The sequence below is a fragment of the Silurus meridionalis genome, chromosome 4 (genome assembly GCF_014805685.1).
Source record: "Silurus meridionalis isolate SWU-2019-XX chromosome 4, ASM1480568v1, whole genome shotgun sequence".
In the NCBI taxonomy this organism is placed as follows: Eukaryota; Metazoa; Chordata; class Actinopteri; order Siluriformes; family Siluridae; genus Silurus; species Silurus meridionalis.
Genome location: NC_060887.1, coordinates 30,052,044 through 30,073,680, shown reverse-complemented (window position 1 = coordinate 30,073,680; position 21,637 = coordinate 30,052,044). Strand labels below are relative to the sequence as shown.

Genomic DNA, 21,637 nt, shown 5'->3' with positions numbered 1-21,637 from the left:
ATCAGGCCACTTAAGCTCTTCCACTCCAACCTATGTAAAGCATATCTTCATGGAGGTCTATTAGTTCAAGTAAAGGAAACATTTCATGCTAATAAATTCAAAGGCATTCTATACATTATGTGCTTTTAACTTTGGGGAAGAACCACAAATGGCTTGACAAAAGTCTGGAGTCCCAAAACTTTACTCTATAAAGTGTAGTCATAGCAGTTAATTTAATAATATTGAAAATAATATATAAAAATATATACATTAATCTGTACGTAAGCTACAGTATAAGCACAGCGTAGCACTGACAACGAGTGTATTAATAATGGAAAAATCTCTTATTTTGTTATTCTCTCTGCTTTCAGGGCCATGTGCTCAGGATGCCTGTGCTAATGTTTCCTGTCCGGCTGGTCTGGTTTCACACAGTTGTGCTCCTTGTCCTTTGACTTGTGCTCATATAGCAAGTGCTGCATCCTGTGATCCCAGTGCTGAGTGTTTCACAGGTAAGCTGTTAGATTTATAGGGTTTTTTTTCCTGATTTAAGGACTCATATTGCTTTATTACTCATCCACTATCTCATGCCTGTCCCTTTTAATTAGGGTGCTGGTGCCCCGAAGGGAAAGTGATGAACCACTTGCAGCAGTGTGTGCTCCCAGAAGAGTGTGTGTGTGAAGTGTCAGGAGTACGATATTGGCCAGGCCAGCAGGTTAAAATAGGATGTGAGATTTGTAGATGTGAGAGAGGAATACCACGGCACTGTCAAGCCAACCCAGAATGTTTAGGTATATGCCTCCACACACACACACACACACACACACACACACACACACACACACACACACACACACACACACACACACACACACACTTTAAAACTTTAGGCTTTAACTAAACTATTCATTAAAACTTTGTGTCAGGGTCTATGATGTGTTTTTGTTTTGTGTGTCTATTATAATTTAGTTCATTGTGGTTGGTCATCCTGGTCTTCATGGGGCGAGTGTTTGGGTCCTTGTGGTGTACAGAGTGTCCAGTGGTCTTTTCGAAGTCCAAATAATCCTTCTAAACACGGCAATGGCAGACAGTGCCGTGGCATTTACCGGAAAGCCAGACGGTGAGAACACCTGCGACAGATCTTCACACTTTCAACTTTCATACCTTTTCCATTAGTTTTAATTTAATGTAATGAAATAATGAATAATCAACAAAGTTGCTAAACAATACGCTTTAGGACAGAGGTGCCCAAACTGTTTCCTATAAAAGGGCCAAATTTAAAGCTGATTAAAGTAATTCAGAGAATTATGTAATCCGGATGATGTTAGGGACTCCTGACCACTGATCTTTGTATTACCATAGAATATATGGATGTTACTTTGCAGTCTCACTTACATGAATTGGTGTGTTTCCTGTGTGTTTGTGTGTAGCTGTCAGACAGAGCCGTGTGAAGAGTGTGAGTATCAGGGACGCACACATGCAGTGGGTGATCGCTGGAAAGGAACTAATTGCCAGCTTTGCCACTGTTTACCCAACCTTAAAGTGCAGTGTGCACCTTTCTGCCCGTACGCTACCACTGGATGCCCACAGGTGTGTCTTTGTGTAATTCTCAAACAAAACTCTTTTGAAATGTTTATCTCTTCATCTGTTCAAAGACCTGTAAATTTAATTGAGAAGAGGTTGGCAGCTGGTTATGGTGTATGTTTTTCTCTTCACACTTCGATTGTGTGTTTTGCTTCTGCAGGGTCAGACTCTGATACCAGGGGAAGGAAGCAGGTGCTGCTATTGTGATGGTAACTGACGAGAATATTATAGAAATGAAAATATTAATTTGAATGGCACCAGGGTTGAACTTATTATTTGTTCAAATCCTTTTAGCCGAGAACGTCAGTGTCATCACACCAACACCAGCAGTTCTGCCGATCACTGTTGAGTCTTCTGTAGCACCAGAGGTCACACCATCGACGTTTCCTCTCCCACCTGGAGGTCTGTTATAGTAGAAAATAGTAGATATTTTAATAGAGCAGAAATAAACCTTTTGTTTATCAGTATTGGTATGGTTGGGTATATTTACCACACTGATATTTGTACACTGAATATAGTATAACAATAAAAACAGGAGATCTCCTTTTTCACATTTAAAGCAGTTTGACTTAAAACTGATGTCGATGTAGTATAAATTGTACATGATTATCCAATGTTCCATGCATCTACTTTACTACCTCTGTGTCTTTTATAGATGACTGTTGGTCTCCGCTGGGAGTGCAGTTTCTACCTCCCTCCAGTTTCAGTGCCTCATCACAGCAGCCTGGTCATCCGGCCTCTGTAGGGCGCCTCCATTTTCACGACCCTCACAATGACCTGCAGGGTTGGAGCCCTGAACCTGAGGAGTACAGGGAGCTCCCTCCATCTTCCCCTTTCAGCCATACACACCACAGTCAGGCCCCTTACCTGCAGATCGACCTGCTCAGACCATACAACATCACAGGTGCATGTAATCAGGGTTAAATATATACGTTTTTTTAATGCTGCTGACACAGTAGTGTAATAAACCAAACTTGTTGATTGTTCTACACTACCACATTATTTTAATGAAAGCAGTTCTCCAGTCATTTTCAGTTTTGTCTTAGTCCACCTCATGATTTATAAGGTATAATGTATAGTCAAGATTAATGGCATGATTTACTGAGCTGTAGTAAACACAGTGATGTTTAGTCTGCACCTGTGCTGTGCTTTTTAGGATTGCTTACTCAAGGTGGTGGACACTTCGACACATTTGTGTCCAGTTTCTACCTGCAGTTTAGCACAAATGGCAACCAGTGGTTCACTTACAAAGAGCTCATCACAGATGCACGCCCTAAAGCTAAGGTGAGAGTCTTTTTGGAATTGTAGTAGGAAGGTACATAGTAACTGAGTAATATATGTTTTTTTTTTATATACTTATATACTTATTAACCACTTTATATGAAACATCTTTTTTTTTTCTTTTCTCGGCTGCTCCCATTAGTGGTCGCTACAGCGGAACATCCATCTCTATACTACTCTGTCCTCTACATCTGCCTCTTTCATACCTGCTACCTGCATGTCTTTACTTACCACATCCATAAACCTCCTCCTTGGACTTCCTCTTTTCTTCCTTCCTGGTGGCTCCATCCTCAGCATTCTCCTACCGATATACCCCATGTCCCTCCTCTGCACATGTCCAAACCATCTCAATCTCGCCTACATCACCTTGTCTCCCAAACATTATTCATGCACTGTCCTTCTAATAAACTCATTTCTAATTCTGTCCATCCTCATCACTCCCAATGAAAATCTCGACATCTTCAGCTCTGCTACCTCCAGCTCCACTTCCTGTCTTTTACTCAATACCACTGTTTCTAAACCATACAACATCGGAGGTCTAACCACATAAATATAAACTTTCCCTTTCACTCTCACAGATACTCTTCTATCACAAACCACTCCTGTCACTCTTCTCCACCCACTCCACAATGCCTGCACACTTTTCTGCACTTCTCTAACACACTCTCCATTACTTTGCACTGTTGACCCCCAGTACTTTATTAGAAACATCTACCTCTGATCATTCAGTCATTATCCAATCAATTAACTGTGTGGCATTAGGACACTGAATATAATCATAGAAATACAAGTGAAGAACATAAGTTAATGTTCACATCAAAATAGAAAAAAAGAAAATGTAATCTCCTCATGATAATGAACATGTCCATGGCATATAATTGTTGCCAAATTAATTGATTGGAATTCATATAGAATGCTGCACAAAACATACAGTGAGCACCAATTCTTCAGATAAATACATGTTGTTAATGAGCAATGTCTGCACAGGATAGCCAGACTAGTTTCAGCTGACAGAAAGACTACAGTAACTCAAATAATTATTCTTGGTGGTGTGCAGAAAAGCATCTTAGAATAAAGACTATGTTGGATCTTTAGATGGAGCCTTTAGGGTCACATCAAGGTTCCCTCCTGTTAGCCAAGAGGTTATAGTGAGCAAAAGGACATCAAAACTAAAATGAACTGGTCTGAAACATACATCACAGCTCATCTTCCAGCTCAAGAAACATGCCCATTATTAAAGCTCCTGATGTCACAGTTTTGTCACTATGATGTTCCTTATAAAGTGGACAGTGAATGTAGGTTGATGTATATGATGATGAATAGGTAATTAAGCATGTTAGCAGGAAAAGAAATCCACATAAATTCCACACAAATTCCATTTTTTATCGAATAATGATCTATCTGCAGGTGTTCCTGGGTAACCATGATGATCGGGGCGTTATGGAGAACAGACTTGACAGGATGGTGTTAGCTCGGTTTGTGCGAGTGTTACCTCATGACTTCCAGAATAGCATTTATCTACGAGTAGAGCTGATGGGTTGTGGAGATGGTGTGTACAGCTCATTTCCCTTTTAAGTTGCACTTCCATACTGTTCTCCAACAACAGTTTAGTACAACTTAATGATTTGTGTGGCTTATATAAGACTCTAAAAATGGCTTATATTCTTTAGGAACTCAGCCTTCTACTACCCCAAGCTCCAGAGGATGTCGTAAAGGTCAGTTCTTATGCCCTCCTCCAGGGGGTTGTATTCAGGCTTCACAGCGATGTGATGGGTTTCCTCAGTGTCCGGATGGAGCCGATGAAAAAGACTGTGACTCTGAAGCGAATCGTACCCATGTCACCCCCACCCCTTCTCCACTCAGGACACCCAGTGTGGCTGCTGTCACTCCAGCAACTCCCACCTCTACACCTGTAAGACCTAAAACACAATGTGGCAATAATATAAGCATTGAGTCCTTGCAGTATAAAAATTTTATTCTATTAAATAAAAAAAAATCTCAATTCTGCTTTAGGGCTATTACTGATCTCTTGTCATAGATTTGATGTATATATATATATATATATATATATATATATATATATATATATATATATATATATATATATATTCTGCTTTCATTTCAAATTATGCATATCAACTTGCAAACTTGATACTGCACTTTAATTTTTACATGACTGACTCTCTCTCTCTCTCTCTCTCTCTCTCTCTCTCTCTCTCTCTCTCTCATTCTGTTGTATAGCATGGAGAGCCTGGATCTCTGGGTAACTACAATGGACATTTTTGTGTTGTGCTTGTCTATGTTTTTTACATATTATATTGAGGACTGAATTAAGCACTTATGACAAATTACTTAAAAAAAACCTGTTCATTTAAAAGTCAGCCACAATATTTGTTTGTTTTCTTTGATGTGAGACTTATTTAAATTTTTTCTTAGTTGCTTTGGAGCGTTTTTCAGGTGAAATTCTCAACCTCCACATCATTTAGTCACTTGTGCACATCATAAAGACATTTCTCGTTGCTTTGATGCTGAATGCATTAGTACTTTAATTTAATTGATTGTGTACAATTGTCTGCTTTTTTCTACAATATCAGTTGTTTATGTCATGTAGATCAAAATGTTTTACACTAGTTTCACCCCCAAAACCCCCCAAACATCTTGGCATCAGTTCATTGTATGTAAAAAAAAATTTTTATGCAAAATGGTTAAAACCAGTTGTCAGAATCTGCCAGGCTTAAATTTCTATTGAATTTTTTTTAGTAAATGTGTCTTGAATTGATGAATTGTGCAGATTTTTAAATGTCACTAATGAACGTGAGTGAGCAGCCTCAGATCAACCAATGATCAACTAGTTCTCTAAAACAGGTCAAAAGTGAATTGTGAACCTTCAATTTGTAAGCCTATATAGACAGAGCAAAACACAGATTTAAAATTTCTGAAAATTGATGAACAACCCAAAAATTAACGAACAATAATACAGTACAGTAAAGGTGTTAATCCTGTCCAGTCATATGCAATCAATATAAATCAAATATGCAATCAAATAAATGAATTTGTGCTGCTGAAATTCATATATACCATACAGAAGAAATTCAGCCTTGTGCATTTTCATTCACTGTAATCCAAACTGTAGTTTACATCAGTAAATACTGAAACTGTGCAGCATCATACTGAAAACATGACTTAACATTTTAATGATAATGATTTTAATGTAAACAATGACAAAAGGACTTCTTATTCTGATGGGAATGAGATGTTCATTGACACAAATACTTACTTTTAAGAGATGAACTAAGAATTTTGAGAAAAGTACAGGCTTTTGCAAGAAATCCAATGTATTGTGCTGCTTGTACAAAATGTTTTGAAAATGCACTGGTTTTCAAATATCAAGAGTGATTTGAGAAATGCTCTAAAACAACTGTGAAAAACTGTAAAAGAAAAAAGCCTTACTGGAAAAAAATTAAGTTGATAGTTTGAATTTTGAACTGTTACTATATGAGGTAGCATAAGAATTTGAGGTATAAGAAGTATCATTATTCTGTATGATTTATATATAGCTAAGATTAAAAGCTTCTAATGCTCTTTATTATTTAGTTATATTTACTGATTTTGTTGTGCAAACTGCATTACTTTCATAAGTTTTCTTGTTACTATGGAGGCAGAAAATATTCTGAGAGATGATTTTTCAGTAAAATATCAATGTTTCACAGAAGTCTGCTCTTCTCCTCTGGGACTGGAGGATGGCCGAGTGCACTATGGTCAGCTGACTGCCTCATCATCCAGAGAGAATAACCCAGCTGACACAGGCCGCCTCAACATTGTCCCTAATGTGTAAGTGTCTGGGCATATACATATAAATCTAGTGCATGTATCTCTACACCAGAGAAATGTGTCAGATTTAAAATAATAATTTATTATAATGATTTTCATACCTGATTTGACTATTGCAAAAAAACTAACGAAAAATTGCTGAGATTTTCATTGGGAGTGATGAGGATGGATAGAATTAGAAATGAGTTAGAGTAGCAGCACATGTAGGTCATTTTGGTGACAGGGTGATGGAGGCGCAAATTAAGATGGTTTGGACATTTGCAGAGGAGGGACATGGGGTACATTGGTAGAAGAATGCTGAGGATCGAGCTGCCAGGAAGAAGAAAAAGAGAAAGGCCAAGGATGTGGTGAAGGAAGACATGCAGGTAGTTGGTTTGAAAGCGGCAGATGTAGCAGACAGAGTAGTATGGAGACGGATGATCTGTTGTGGGAGCAGCCAAAAGAAGAAGATACCTGATCTGACTATTGCAATTTGGCTGGTAGATTATATTTTAAGTTATATTACTTAGAGGATGTAGCTACTATAAAAAAAAGTCAGGTACTCTATACCGTATAATAAGACTTATACCCAGGTACTGTTGAATTCTTGATTGGACAGAACACGATTAATTTTCGATACCATAAATCACAGATTTATAGTGTTTGATTCTGACACATCATTATTACATAATTATTAACATAATTATTCCTCCAGCCATACTTCTGACAGTAACAGAGAGCTGGCAAAAGGGATTCTTTCTATTATGGTTAAATAGAAGCCCCAGTGAAATGGCTGTTTACATTTCACTGGGGCTTCTATTTAACCATAATAGAAAGAATCCCTTTTGCCAGCTCTCTGTTACTGTCAGAAGTATGGCTGGAGGAATAATTATTTATAACATTATAATTTAAGTAGTGATAGAATCTTATCTGGTTTTCAAGTAGTTCACAATGTTAAATGTAACTATCGACAAAAGTACAATGCATTGTCCTTTTTTCATTATAATTTTAAAGATCATAACGTTTGCCGAATTGCAGTGGTATAAGATGAGTGCTTGAGGACATGCATTTATTGGAAATGAATTGCTTTAGAAGAGCTAAAGAATAACTCAGTGTGGTTGGGCAGCTTCAATCACCGATAAGTAATCTTCAGAATTAGAATCTGAGTACATTATTGATGCCCTAGAGACATTTTAATTTCCCTAGGGAAAGTAATAGGAATCATTTCATGTTTATTCCTTACTAAAGGATCAGTGTTATATGTGATCAATGTATGCTACATTAAGAGTGTTTAAAGTTTAGCGTAATAAAGAAATGTACTTGCACAGATAATTTTGTTGACAGTGAACCTAAAGAAATTAGATTTCACCAGAGATGACAAAAATGCACACATCCATCACTTAAGTAGAAGTAGATACTCATGATTTAAAAGACTCCGGTAAAAGTTGAAGTACTGACTACACTTTTCCCCTCAAGTTAAAGTAAAGAAGTTTGTTCTCTGACATGTACTTAAGTAAGAAGTAACCATTAATGCTACCTGTTTTAGTGTCACGCTGGTAATTGGAGCTCACATCATATTATTATTATTGTCAATCGATTAAAATATTTTGTTGTGATTAATCGCATGATTCTCATGCATTAGCTTCACGACTTAATCGCACATTTTTATCTGGTTTAATGTACCTTGAATTAATACTTTTCACATTTTTAATACTCTAATCAACATGGGCATGGACAAATGGAAGCATACATATGCAAATGTACAGTATGTTTATTATTAGTGAAACCATACTCAACATAAAGCATGAAGACAAAATATTCTTGTAAACATTTTAATGTAATTCTGGTGTTTTAAATTACGTAAATCATCAGGACACCCAACGGAACATCTGCTGTGTTTCCACACGGACGGTTAATGAGTTGATACCAGAGAAACTGTTCCTCTTATAACTTTTATACGGATTAAATAATCAGAGAATGTTTGTATTCAATGTGAATTTGTTTATTTTAATGTAGAGCTTTTGAGCTTTTTATACATATATTTATTATGTCTGTTATGCAAATATTTACTGAGATTCAGGTCGTTTTATTTATGTTTCTGTAAAGAGAGATGACAGAGACGGCAGAGAGCGCCCCCTGTCTGTGTTCTTTATTTTACAAAAGCGCAGCGTTTTGTTGTTATTATGAGTGTGCAGTATACAAATAAATGTAGAGCCTTCACCGTTTCTAATGACGTATTGCTCTTATCTGTACGATCAAAAAAGTAATTTATGTTTGTTTCGGAATTATGAGGAAAAAATACTAATGATGATCAGGTGATTAGGAATGTCTCTGTTCTCAGTCATGTGTACATCACTGACTCCCTCTGTTTCATCCACGTTAACCCCAAACGTCTTGCTGCCTCCTGTCTTGCACATTGTTATCTTCGTAAACTAGCTTCCGTCTGTGGTGTGTGAGAGCCAGGAAATGAAACACCAGTGGTAGATTTAAAAAAGCCGTGCATTAACAGGAAATGGGTTGATTTGTTGAAAACGTTGCACAATGAGAAGAAAAATATTGACATTTACCCAAATAGAATAAAACTAAAGTCACAAGTCTAGTTTGAAAATGTAAGAAGTATAAAGTACAGACATTTTTGCAAAAATGTAATGAGTGAAAGTAAAAAGTTTTCTGAAAAATAAATAGTGAAGTAAAGTACTGATACCAGAAAAATCGACTTAAGTACAGTAACAAAGTATTTGTTCTTCATTACTTCCAACATCTGGATTTCACTAACTGGTTTTATGCCATTAATAATCTCCGAATAGCTTAGTGATGGAACCAGGCTGGAGCCCTTTACCAGGAGACCCCCAGCCCTACTTCCAAGTGGATTTTCTGGAGCCCACCTGGATATCAGGGATAATCACTCAGGGCAGTGAGCGCATGTGGGGCTACCTCTCCAAGTACCAACTGGCGTTCGCTCTATCTGAGAGCCACTTCACAGACTTCACTGAGACTGGGGACAAGGGTTCAGTACCAAAGGTATAAGATTAAACCAAATTATTTAGTCATTAATGGTAAAGAAATTGCACTTATTATTTAAAGGATTTTGTGTTAATGTATATGGTGTCTTAACTTATCTTTCCAAGCAATATCAACAAGCCCAATTTGTCTTCCTTCCAAAAATATTTAAATGATGTATGTAGCCCACTTTTCCCAGGAACTGTTAACATTTAAATTTAGGTAGGTAATGTTCAGATATGAGTCCTAAAAGCGGTGGCATAGGCTAACAGGTTAAAGACATATCAAACTTCATATATTGTAAGGCATTTGTAATTATCATGATTGGACTCCACATTTGCTGTCAGGTCTTTGAGGTGAGGATGGTTGGCAGGACACCAATCACACGCTGGCTGGGCAGATTAGTGAGAGCCCGTTACCTGCGTATCATACCAGTACAATACCGCCACACCTTCTATCTCCGGGTAGAGATTCTAGGCTGCAGAGGAGGTAAGGTTTATTTCATTTTTTTCTTTATAAAAAAACTACTCTCTTTTTTTTTTTTCTTAAGTTTTGCCTTAACAAATGCCTGTAAACTATTTTAAATGTGACACAATAGGCTAAAAGTCAAAAAGATCAAAGCCCAATACGTGAAACTGAGATCATTCAAATCTAATACACGTTGCAGCTTTAACTATTGAAATTCATTTATATTTTTTGCTAACAGAAGAATTAGTCACTCCTGGCACTGCTAAAGTGACCACAACGCCTTCTGGTGCTGGCGTAGTGACACCGAGTCCCTGTGAACTGGGTCAGTTTGCCTGTATAAGTGGACAGTGTGTGCCTGTGGCAGCTGTCTGTGACGGCAGGCATGATTGTGCAGATCATTCAGATGAACTACGCTGTGGTGAGTTTTCAGTATGTCTGCATTAGTACTAAAATGGCAAAACTATTTTTAGTATTTCCAAACACATTTTACTGGTGATTTTGTGTATAATAGTATATTAATTAAGTGACTTAATTTATTCACATTATGATCAAAAGTATGTGAACATCTGACATCACACTTAGATCTTCTGAAACTTTTGCCACAAAATGGAAACTTACAATTGTATAAAATGTCTTTCTGTAGCATTACACTTTTTCTTCATTGGACTGAAACATATTCCAAATTTACAATGCCCCATACCATAAAGACATGGTTTGCCTAGGTGGATGTAGAACAAACTCAAGTTACCTTTACAGTTTGGGATTAACTAAAATAGCAACTAATGCCCACCCCACCTTACCTAACATCCTGCTTGACCTTACAAAATCTTTTACAGCAATCTAATGGAAGTCTTTTCAAAAGAGTTGAGGTAATTATATCAGCAAATCTGGAATGGTATTTTCGAAAATCACATATGGGTGTGATGAGCAGGTGTCCACAAACATTTGGTTATGTAGTGTTCATAATTCTAGATAAATGTTTCGCATGCAGTGGGAAGGAGGTGGAGATTTTTCTGGCAACAGCACAGAAAAAATTAATCAAAATCTTAATATGTCTATTTCTATAACTACCAAAATGAAAAATACTGTTTTTTAGACCCAGAGATTTTAGATTAGTCTCATCTTTGCTCTGCTTGTGTTCTATATGGTGGAGCAACTGGGATACATTCATTACATAAAAACATTTAAAAAGAATTTTTGTATGATGCAAGGTCCAGGTATTAGCATGGCGCTAAAACAGGTAGTAGTAATGGCTTCTTTTTACTTAAGTACATGTCAGGTCAGAGTCTTTTAAAACATAAGTATCTGTACTTCTACTTAAGTGAAGGATGTGTGTTTTTTGCCATCTCTGAATTAAATAATGATGTGGGTGTCAGTGATTGGTAAGTCACTATTTTGGAAGGTTTCTGGATTATATAGGGAAATTCTCCTCACATAGTTATCTACTGAAAGTCAAAACTCCCATGTCAGTGGCACATCATCTACAAATAAGTAAAAAAAAAAGACCCACCAACATCCAACCTGTCGTGTAAGATGGAAGGTGGCAGGTGGATGCAGATGCAGATTCTTCTATTTATAATGAGCAGAAACAATGATGACCACAAACAACAGAAGTGAAACAAACTGAGGTCTGAGGTGAGACTTAAATACATGTGCTCATTTACAATGAATGTGAGACAGGTGCATGACATGGCATAGTTTGGTGAGGCACAGTGGCTAAAGATGAAGTGTAGTTTTGTTTTTGTCAGCATAATCCTGACACAACCAGTCAGAACAGAGAGGCAAATCTACCTATCTGTCAATCATGATTTAGAAAAGCTTCCCCTCCTGCTTTAGCATTCACAGGTTCTATCCTTAGCATGTTATTAGCATATATTAGCACATATATTTGTCAGTTGTATTGCTATTAAAAAAGCTTTCTAAATCATGATTGACAGATAGGTAGATTTGCCTCTCTTAATAACCTTGTGCTTGATTTTGTCTTTATGTCATGTTTAAATTACTCGTGATCACACATTCACCATGTTTGCAATTACCAGGTTTATCAGTACTGTACTACAATGCAAACATTTTTATGTTCATCTTTAGGCACAGTTACCACTCCAGGATTACCAGGTTTATGGAATCACACTGTACCATCAGGAAGTCCTGGATATAGGAACTACACAACAGGATCTCCAGGAGTGCGCACCAAGAGTCCACAAGATGGCAGTCCAGGAGTGGCGAGTGTTTCACCCATTGTTCCTAGTATACCAACTGGACAGCCAGGTATTTATGATTGATATACATTATATATATATATATATATATATATATATATATATATATATATATATATATATATATATATATATAAATTATTGATTCAAATAGCTATTTTATTCAATCTTTTTATATATATATTTTATATCTCAGGAAATGTTTCCTTGCCACTGGCTCACACATTATGGACAAATTTACAATTATAAGAAACAAATTTATAGGCACTGAACTTATACATTCTTTTACACTTTATAACCACTTTATCTCTGTAAAGCTGCTTTGAGACAATGTTCATTGTTAAACACTCTATACAAATAAAAAAAATTATGAATATTTGAAAATATTTCATACATTTCATATTTATATCCTGTAGCAAAAAATGATTTATAGGTTTGTAAAACATAACAATGAAGACTAAAATTAACCATCTCAAGATGGTGGTCACCAAGCTCAGTTCTCTAAAATGAACATTTGCTAATAATGTTTTTTGCTGCACTCTTTTGTTAATACAGCTAATTTAAATACAATTATTAATTTGATCTATTAGGTCCCATCACACTCTCTCCACTTACACCGACACGTCGCCCCCCAAGTCCATGCTCTGCCAAACAGTTCACATGCGGCAGTGGAGAGTGTGTGCGTCTGGACAAGAAGTGTGATCTCCACAAAGACTGTGCTGATGGCTCAGATGAGAAAAACTGTGGTAGGTGTGCTATTAGAGTTCCCAAATCAGTTAAATGTTAATGTTAGAAAGGGATTGCTCAATACTTTTTTTTCACTTGTTAAATACTTGCTACTTGAGGAATTAAAATTGGAATCACACAGTCTGGGTTGTTATGAACTCTGCTATGTTTTAAAAAATACAACAGCCTTTTATAGACGTCCCAGTCACTGTGCATATAACTAAGTTCCTGTGTGTCTTTGCTTTGTCTGCAGTGGACTGTGTGATGTCTGTGTGGACAGCATGGAGTCAGTGCAGCATGTCATGTGGTTTGGGTTCTCTGTTCCGGCAGCGTAAGATCCTGAGAGAATCTCGATCGGGGGGCACCTGTGGAGCAGCACAGTTTGACAGCAGAGCCTGCTTCCTTCAAGCCTGTCCTGGTGAGGGCTATTTTTTTTTGTTCCTACACTTTTTGCCTAATTTCTTTAATTGTTTCTCAAATTCTATCTTGTGTCTTTTTTAACAATTTTTTTTCCTCTCCTCTCAGTGGATGGACAGTGGGCTGAGTGGAGTGTGTGGTCAAAGTGTGATGCTGAATGTGGTGGTGGTGTGAAGATAAGGAATAGATCTTGCTCAAACCCTCCACCCAAAAATGGAGGGAAAGAGTGTGAGGGGATGACCATACAGACTCAAAGCTGCAACACACACCAATGTGGAACTGGAACAGACACACAGACAGGTATGTGAATGGACCAGCTGCAAAACCCAGCAGCACTTTAACCATTTATAACAGAAAAAGCACATGCGCCAATGTTTATATTTGGACTTTGCAGCAAAAATAAGTTTTTCTCCACTTTTTAGGCATTTGTAAAATTGCTACCAAGTTTAAACACCTTGAGCTACTTTATTTTCCTCCTCTTATGAATTGCCATACTTGGTTGCTTTTGTGTCAGCTATTAACATTAAATAAATAAATAAATTAACATTATTGTCTGTTAAAAAATGTTATTATTTTTAAGTTACTACTTACTACATTTACTACATTTGATTAATGGCATTTGGCAGGCGCCTTATCCAGAGCGACTTAAAACTAACCACTTGATTGTTAAGGGCCTTACTCAGGGACCCAGCGGGGGTAGCTTTGTTGTGCTGGGATTTAAACTCATGACATTTTGATCTAAGCACCAATGTCCTAACCACTGAGCTACCACTTCCCCACCTCCCTACAAAGCTTCTTCTTCTTCTTCTTCTTCTTCTTCTTCTTCTTCTTCTTCTTCTGGCTGCTCCCATTATTGGTCGCCACAGCAATTCATCCATCTTCACTCTATTCCTCTACATCTGGCTCTTTCAAACCAACTACCTGCATGTCTTCCCTCACCACATCCATGAACCTCCTCCTTGGCCTTCCTTTTTTCCTCCTTCCTGGCAGCTCCATCCTCAGCATTCTCCCACCGATCTACCCCATGCCCCTCTCAATCGCGACTCCCTCACCTTGTCTCCAAAATGTCCAACATGCGCAGTCCCTATAATAAGATCATTTCTAATCCTGTCCATCGTCGTCACTACCAACAAAAATCTCAACATCTTCAGCTCTGCTACCTCCAGCTCCGCCTCCTGCCTTTTACTCAATGCCACTGTCTCTAATCCATACAACATCTCAGGTCTCCCCACAGTCCTATAAACTTTCACTTTCACTCTTGCAGATACTCTTCTATCACAAATCACTCCTGCCACTCTTCTCCACCCACTCCACCCTGCCTGCACTCTTTTCTTCACTTCTCTAACACACTCTCCATAACTTTGCACTGTTGACCCCAGGTACTTAAACTCAATCACTTTCTCCACCTCTTCTCCCTGCAACCGCACCACTCCGCTGTCCTCCCTCTCATTCCCACACATGTACTCTGTCTTACTCCTACTGACTTTTATTCCCCTTCTCTCCAGCGCGTACGTCCAGACTCTTCTTAACCTGCTCCCTACTTTCAATACAAATCACAATATTATCCACAAACATAGTAGTCTACGGAGACTCCTATCTGACCTCGTCACATACTTCTCTGACACACCTGACTTCCTCGTACAATACCAATTTTTCAATACATATTTTAATTGACATAAATTCAAAAGACCATAAATGATCATCATTGGTAATATGTCTGCCATCTCTCTGGGTATACAGTATATTATATCCCTGTCCATGTAGACTCTTTTTTTTCACTGTTTGTCTTACCATCTGATGTGATTTATTCTCTTTTGCTGTAATTTGCTGTAGGCTGCACTAATGGCCTAGTGCTGGTCACAGACGCCGACTGTGCAGCAGGTAGAGTGGAGCCGTGCCCTTTGACCTGCTCAGACCTTAACTCCGAGAGTAATTGCTCTTCCAACTGTATAACAGGTACCAATGACATAAAAGTTCAGATATATTTTATGACAGATAAAGTGACCAATAGGATTTTTTCACTGAAGTAACTACTGATGTTATGTTTCTCCAGGGTGTCGTTGTCCAATTGGGTTGTTCCTCCAAGATGGCCGATGTGTCAACGTGAGCAAATGTGCATGCTTATGGGAAGGGTCATTACTTCAACCGGAAGACGAGGTCATCATAGACAACTGTACATTTTGGTAATGATGGCTACACGTATCTCTATATGTCTTATTTTCCTCTAAAAGTCTTGCATGCTTGAGAATATAATACTTATGTTTATTTTGCAGCGTGTGTCTAGATGGCCACGTCTCCTGTGACAACTCCAGTTGTATCCCCAAATGCGACTGGTCAGCCTGGTCTTCCTGGACCTCATGTGACAGCAGCTGTGGAATCGGCATTCAGCAGCGCTTTAGGTAAAATAGTTTCCTAGTACTATGGAGATCATTTCTAAACTATTTAAAAAATGTTTACATTTGAAATATCCATCCCAAAAGATCAGCTCTGAATCCTTCAGAAGCAGTGAATGTAGAGCCATGTGCTGGAGACTCTACAGAGGCACGCCAATGCTACACACCCTGCCCACCAGGTCAGAGTCCAGCAATTTATGATTATTATTATTTTCTATTTCTGCTTGGCTGACCAACTAATCTTAGCTAACAATAGCTATAAACAGGAAACATTCTATAATGGGGAACTGCTTATATATTCATGTAGACACAAAACAGTTGCAAAGATGGCATGGGTTAAAAACAAGGAAGCAAGGCAACAAAAGGCAATGTAATAATGACAGTCAGAGTAGTGTCGAAATTTTACATGCTGAGATGGACAAATTGCATTCAGTTCTATTAAAAGTCTCAAATGCTGTTTCTTTAGGGTTTCCAACAGCATTTTTTTAAAACCATAATCAGTACAGAGAAGTGGGCGCTTGTCCTTTAATTATTAATTTACTTTTATTTACTTTTATGTATTTACTTATTAATATGATGTATTTATAATTCATTTTGTTTATTCATTTGCTTACAAGTTCATATGTCATGTATATAAGATGAAGCATACAGATTAAAACCTTTTCCGGCTGGCTAGACGTGATATCGTGGGAATTCTTCTGAGTCATTGATATTCATCTTCAAAAGCTTTTGCAGACGGTAACATTTTGCAGACCGTGAAATAATGGAAAGATGTGAGATATTCTAAGAAGGTGGAAAAAAAAAAGGAAGAAATTGAAGAGGGTAAATAGAAGTAGAAGTGTTTATAAAAAAAAAGTTTTAGTGGTTAGATTTTAAATGATCTGCTGTAAGTTGTAAACAAGAAATTGGCTTTGAAATGTTGTGTACGTTTATGGTGAAGATGAAAAATCCGAATACGTTTGCAGATTCAAATCCTTCTGAATCACTCAGTGAACGGATCCGAGTCTCACGAGTCACTTAAGTCACTAGCAACATTTGCATATACACTTTTTTTGTCATTCAGATTAAAATCATTCCGATTGAAAGATTCGGTGGACTGTTTACGTGAGACGTTAACTAATCCAATATGGTGTTTATATGTGCCGGCTCTTTCAATCAGAATCACTTCATGACGTGCAAATTAGGACATTGTTCTGTCCTGTCAACATGGAGTGAAAATGTTCTTACGCGCTCTATTTTTATGTAAAATGTTGCTCCTAATCAAGCAAGAGTGTGAATTTGTAGGCATACTACTGCTGGAGATATAAGGAAAAGTCTGAGCTTTTTTGGTGGTCAATTCATCAATTCAAGAAACATTTACCAAAAGATTGCAATTTTTGGTTGACAGATTCTGACAACTGGTTTAACCATTTTGCATTCAATGACTTATGAACTGATGCCGAGATGTTTCGAGGGGAAAGACTATTCGGGTGAAGCCAGTATAAAATATTCTGATCAACATGACATAATCAATTGATAATATAGGAAACTGTAGACAATTGAACACAATCAATTTAATTTATGTACTAAAGCATTCGCAATTTGATCAAAGCAACAAGATCTGTTTTTATGATGTGCACAAGTGACTAAATGACATAAGGGTTAAACAAGGAGTTTTGAGAATTTCATCTCTGATCTGAGAAACGCTCCAAAGCAACTGAGAAAAACTGTGAAGGATCAGGTTATTTTTCATCTCTAGTTCATGGGAAAGGGCGATCTCTGCTGGTGAAAAAGTGCAATGTCCTGAGCTGTTGTTGAAATAAATCTTACTTTTGACACATTTAGCTAGGCAAATGCTATCACTAATTGTATTAAACTATAGTTGTACTTTAGCTGGAGGAATGGAAGTTATATCTTAGTTAAAAGTCAGTATTTAAACTTACAATTACATTTTTTTTGAAGATGTTGGTGAGCTAATGTCTTCTCTATGAAGGTTCATTCAGTCTAAGTATTACAATAATCTATTTTCAAAATGGATGTGTGTAATAGCTCTACAAGCCCATCCCAAATGTTTCAAGAAGACAGTGGGGAAATGGATGGGTTTGGGATGGCAGGGGAACATATACAGTAGTAGTTTGTATCTTAATGCTAATTAAAAAAATTGTTGATAGATTAACATTGTAATCGTAGAGTCTTCAAAATGTCAAAACAAATGTTTTATGTTTTTTATGCATTTAAAAAAAATAATTATCAAAAACAAATGATGTCTTATTGTAGAGGTTTAAAATGGCACATTCAGGCGTTATTGAAACAAATAGGTTCCATAGGCCAGGTTATAATGTGATAGTTATGTGATAGCTATATATAATTAATTTTAAATTTCTTATAGGAGCTCCATGGAATGAGTGGTCTTCATGGTCAGAGTGCAGTAAAACATGTTTCTATCATGTGGATGCTGTGGGACTTAGACGCCGCTTTAGGAGCTGTAATCACACTGACTCCACCTCCTGCTTTGGAGATGGGGAAGAACAAGAGCCCTGTAACACCGTACACTGTCCAGGTACACGCTGAGATTTTTACCCAAAACAAATTGTCTTCAGCACTAAATGGGTCATGTTGTGATATCTTGTGTTTAATTGGTCTCTGCAGTACATGGTGGTTGGTCAGCATGGTCTGCATGGTCTGTGTGCTCTTCCGAGTGCGATTCAGGGGTTCAGACTCGAGAACGTTTCTGTAGTTCTCCTCCACCTTTGTATGGCGGCGGCAGCTGTGTGGGACCTCACATACAAACTCGAGACTGCAACTCTCAGCCCTGCACAGGTTTTACCCCTTACTATATAAGTTATTTTTCAGAATACTTCTCAAATTCTTACATTTGACATTCACATGAAAGCACATTGAAATGTTAAAATAAAATAAAATAGTTTTTTATTAGTATTTATTCTAATTTATGCATATTTATAGATAAAACTGCAAAAATAAATGTTAACTTTTTACAAAATTCTATACATAAGTAATTAAATTAATATCAGCAATCAAGGCAAACTTGTATTATTATAATTATAAATGCATTATATATTATATATGTATAATATCTTTATAATACAATTATAACATTTTATTATATTGTATTGTTTCTAATATTACATGCTTTGTTTAATTATGATAGCATTTAATTGTATTAAAAAATATAGAGACAGGTTTGCATCACCAGTACTTACAATAATCTCTAAATATCCATTGTTGCTTTTTTTGTTTTTATTTTATTTTTTGTCTGAAGAGGTGTGTCCAATCAGTATGACCTACTTGACCAAAGAGCAGTGTCAGGTGCAGGGAGGAGCGTGTCCACGTGTGTGCCTCGATGCTATGACTACGGTGGAGTGTGCCACAGAGTGCTATGATGGCTGTTACTGCTCCCTAGGGTACTACCTGTTCAATAACTCCTGTGTACTTCTGAGCCACTGTCCCTGCTACCACCAGGGGGTGCTCTATGCACAGGGGGCCAGTGTAAAATATGATGCCTGCAACAACTGGTATGTAATTTTTTTCACTTTTTCTTTAGTCCTGGTTAAAATCTTTGATGGATATTTGTTTTTTAAATTTTGCTGCATTGAAATTGCACACTGCATCTGCTTTTATGTTTTTGTGATCGTGTGTTAACAGCACTTGCATTAATGGAGAGATGCAGTGTGGCACAGCTCCCTGTCCTGGTGAGATGAATTTTCTGTTCAAGATTTTCTTTAATCGCTTTACACAAATCTATAGATCTTGTAATGTTAAAGGCTTTCGCTCAATTCTACATGCATATTTCTATCCAGTTGATTGTGGTTGGAGTGAATGGACCTCCTGGAGTGCCTGCAGCAGAACATGTGACGTTGGAATCAGGAGGAGGTACCGTTCAGGCACCAATCCTCTACCAGCATTTGGTGGCCTTCCTTGTGTTGGTGACCGTGCTGAGCTAGACACCTGTAGCATCTATCCTTGTAGTGGTAGGTCTTTATGAGCTTCGAAGGTTTAAGCTATCAAACACACATCATATTAAATTTATTGATCAAAATGTGTTTTCAAAAGCAGCCTGGACAATATCTCCAGCTGTGAGGTTTAATTTAATGCATTTGTTCTTGTTCTGTGCACTTGATCTGTTAATGTGGATGCTCCATATTAACAGTTTTTCTGATTTGTGATAAGTGCATGCTTGTTTTGTTGTGTTTGTATGTCTCTACAGGTGCAAAGGGTCCATGGAGTGCATGGTCTGAGTGCTCGGTGCCCTGTGGTGGTGGATACAGGAACAGAACACGAGGTCCAATCAGGTCTCACGGCACACCACAGCAGTTTAGCGCCTGCAACATGCACCCTTGCAGTGAGTATATATGCATAATATGTGTGCATGGTGGTTCTTAGAAGTTGGCTGTCCTGTCATAAAAATTTGTTTCAAACTATATTTCTTTGCCTGCTCTTTGTGTGTGTGTGTGTGTGTGTGTGTGTGTGTGTGTGTGTGTGTGGTAGGTGATGGCAGTGGCTGTGCTGGTGGTCAGGAATGGACGGCATGTGTGAGAAAGGAGCTACTCTGCTCTGATCTGGGGATAGAGACTGAAGTGAACTCTACCTGTTCACCAGGATGTCAGTGCCCACAGGGTTCCGCTCTACAGGTGTGTAAATGCTGCTCGGATATCGGAAATTCTGCTCCGTATATGTCTCCTTGCTTATTAGTGTTGTGTGTGCTTCAGGATGGGAGGTGTGTGTCTTTGCCACTGTGTCGCTGTGATGTCGATGGTGAACAGCAGGAACCTGGAGCTGTGGTCACTAAAGACTGCAGCAACTGGTAATGATGATTCTTGCCTAGTTGTTTCATTGCAATTCATTTCTATTGAATTAAAATCTTCAGTTCAAGCCATAGCCAAGATTTTTTCATTTATACATGTATTGTATATGGGATGATGCATATGGGTGAAGTGGGAGATATGGTGCCTTAGGTGGAGGAATTTTGGACCTCATTTATAAGTGATGGAGACAAGAGAGGCTGTGACAGTGTTGAAGTTAATGTAAAAGTCGTTTCTTGGGTGAGCTGTTCGAGCTGGGCGAGAAGTGAATTTAAGCAGGGCGGAGTGGGTGAGGAAAAGTGATAGTAGGGGTGATTTGTGATAGAAGGGTATCTGCAAGAGTGAAAGGGAAAGTTTATAGGACTGTGGTGAGACCTGTGATGTTGTATGATTTAGAGACAGTGGCATTGAGTAAAAGACAGGAGGTGGAGCTGGAGGTAGCAGAGCTGAAGATGTTGAGATTTTCGTTGGGAGTGACGAGGATGGACAAGACTAGAAAAAAGTTTATTAGTGGGCCAGCGCATGTCCGACGTTTTGGAGACAAGGTGAGGGAGGAGTGATTGAGATGGTTTGGAGAATGCTGAGGATGGAGCCACCAGGAGGGAGAAAAAGAGGAAGGCCAAGGAGGAGGTTTATTGATGTATTGAGGGAAGACATGCAGGTGGTTGGTTTAAAAAAAGGCACATGTAGAGGACAGAGTAGAGTGGAGACACATGATCCGCTGTGGCGACCCCTAATGGTAGAAGCAGAAAGAAGAAGAAAAAAATAGATTTTTTATTTTTTATTTCCCATTTACTTTAGGTTTTATATGTTTATATGTTCCTAAAACATTTTGAATTTAATAAAAAAAAAAACAAACATATTTCTGTAATCATCTTATCTTACAGCACTTGTGAATCAGGAAAACTGATAAACTGCACCCAAGTAGAGTGCAATGGTAAGATTTCAAGATTTACATGGGATT

The 21,637-nt window shown here is 37.8% G+C and overlaps 1 protein-coding gene across 1 annotated transcript in view; it reads left to right on the top strand.

Moving 5' to 3' along the window:
- Positions 1-21,637, top strand: part of sspo (SCO-spondin) — an 86,920-nt gene that overhangs the window by 23,053 nt on the left and 42,230 nt on the right. The window contains 32 exon segments of the mRNA XM_046846134.1: positions 351-488; positions 585-767; positions 946-1,096; positions 1,407-1,566; positions 1,721-1,769; positions 1,855-1,962; positions 2,216-2,464; positions 2,717-2,844; positions 4,249-4,390; positions 4,512-4,753; positions 5,083-5,104; positions 6,552-6,672; positions 9,459-9,672; positions 9,999-10,140; positions 10,358-10,537; positions 12,208-12,387; positions 12,929-13,084; positions 13,318-13,482; positions 13,590-13,781; positions 15,315-15,437; positions 15,535-15,664; positions 15,755-15,880; positions 15,962-16,053; positions 18,243-18,413; positions 18,503-18,673; positions 19,134-19,386; positions 19,517-19,563; positions 19,672-19,842; positions 20,079-20,213; positions 20,360-20,502; positions 20,581-20,675; positions 21,561-21,610. Of these exon segments, the coding sequence (XP_046702090.1) occupies positions 351-488; positions 585-767; positions 946-1,096; positions 1,407-1,566; positions 1,721-1,769; positions 1,855-1,962; positions 2,216-2,464; positions 2,717-2,844; positions 4,249-4,390; positions 4,512-4,753; positions 5,083-5,104; positions 6,552-6,672; positions 9,459-9,672; positions 9,999-10,140; positions 10,358-10,537; positions 12,208-12,387; positions 12,929-13,084; positions 13,318-13,482; positions 13,590-13,781; positions 15,315-15,437; positions 15,535-15,664; positions 15,755-15,880; positions 15,962-16,053; positions 18,243-18,413; positions 18,503-18,673; positions 19,134-19,386; positions 19,517-19,563; positions 19,672-19,842; positions 20,079-20,213; positions 20,360-20,502; positions 20,581-20,675; positions 21,561-21,610 (4,629 nt within the window).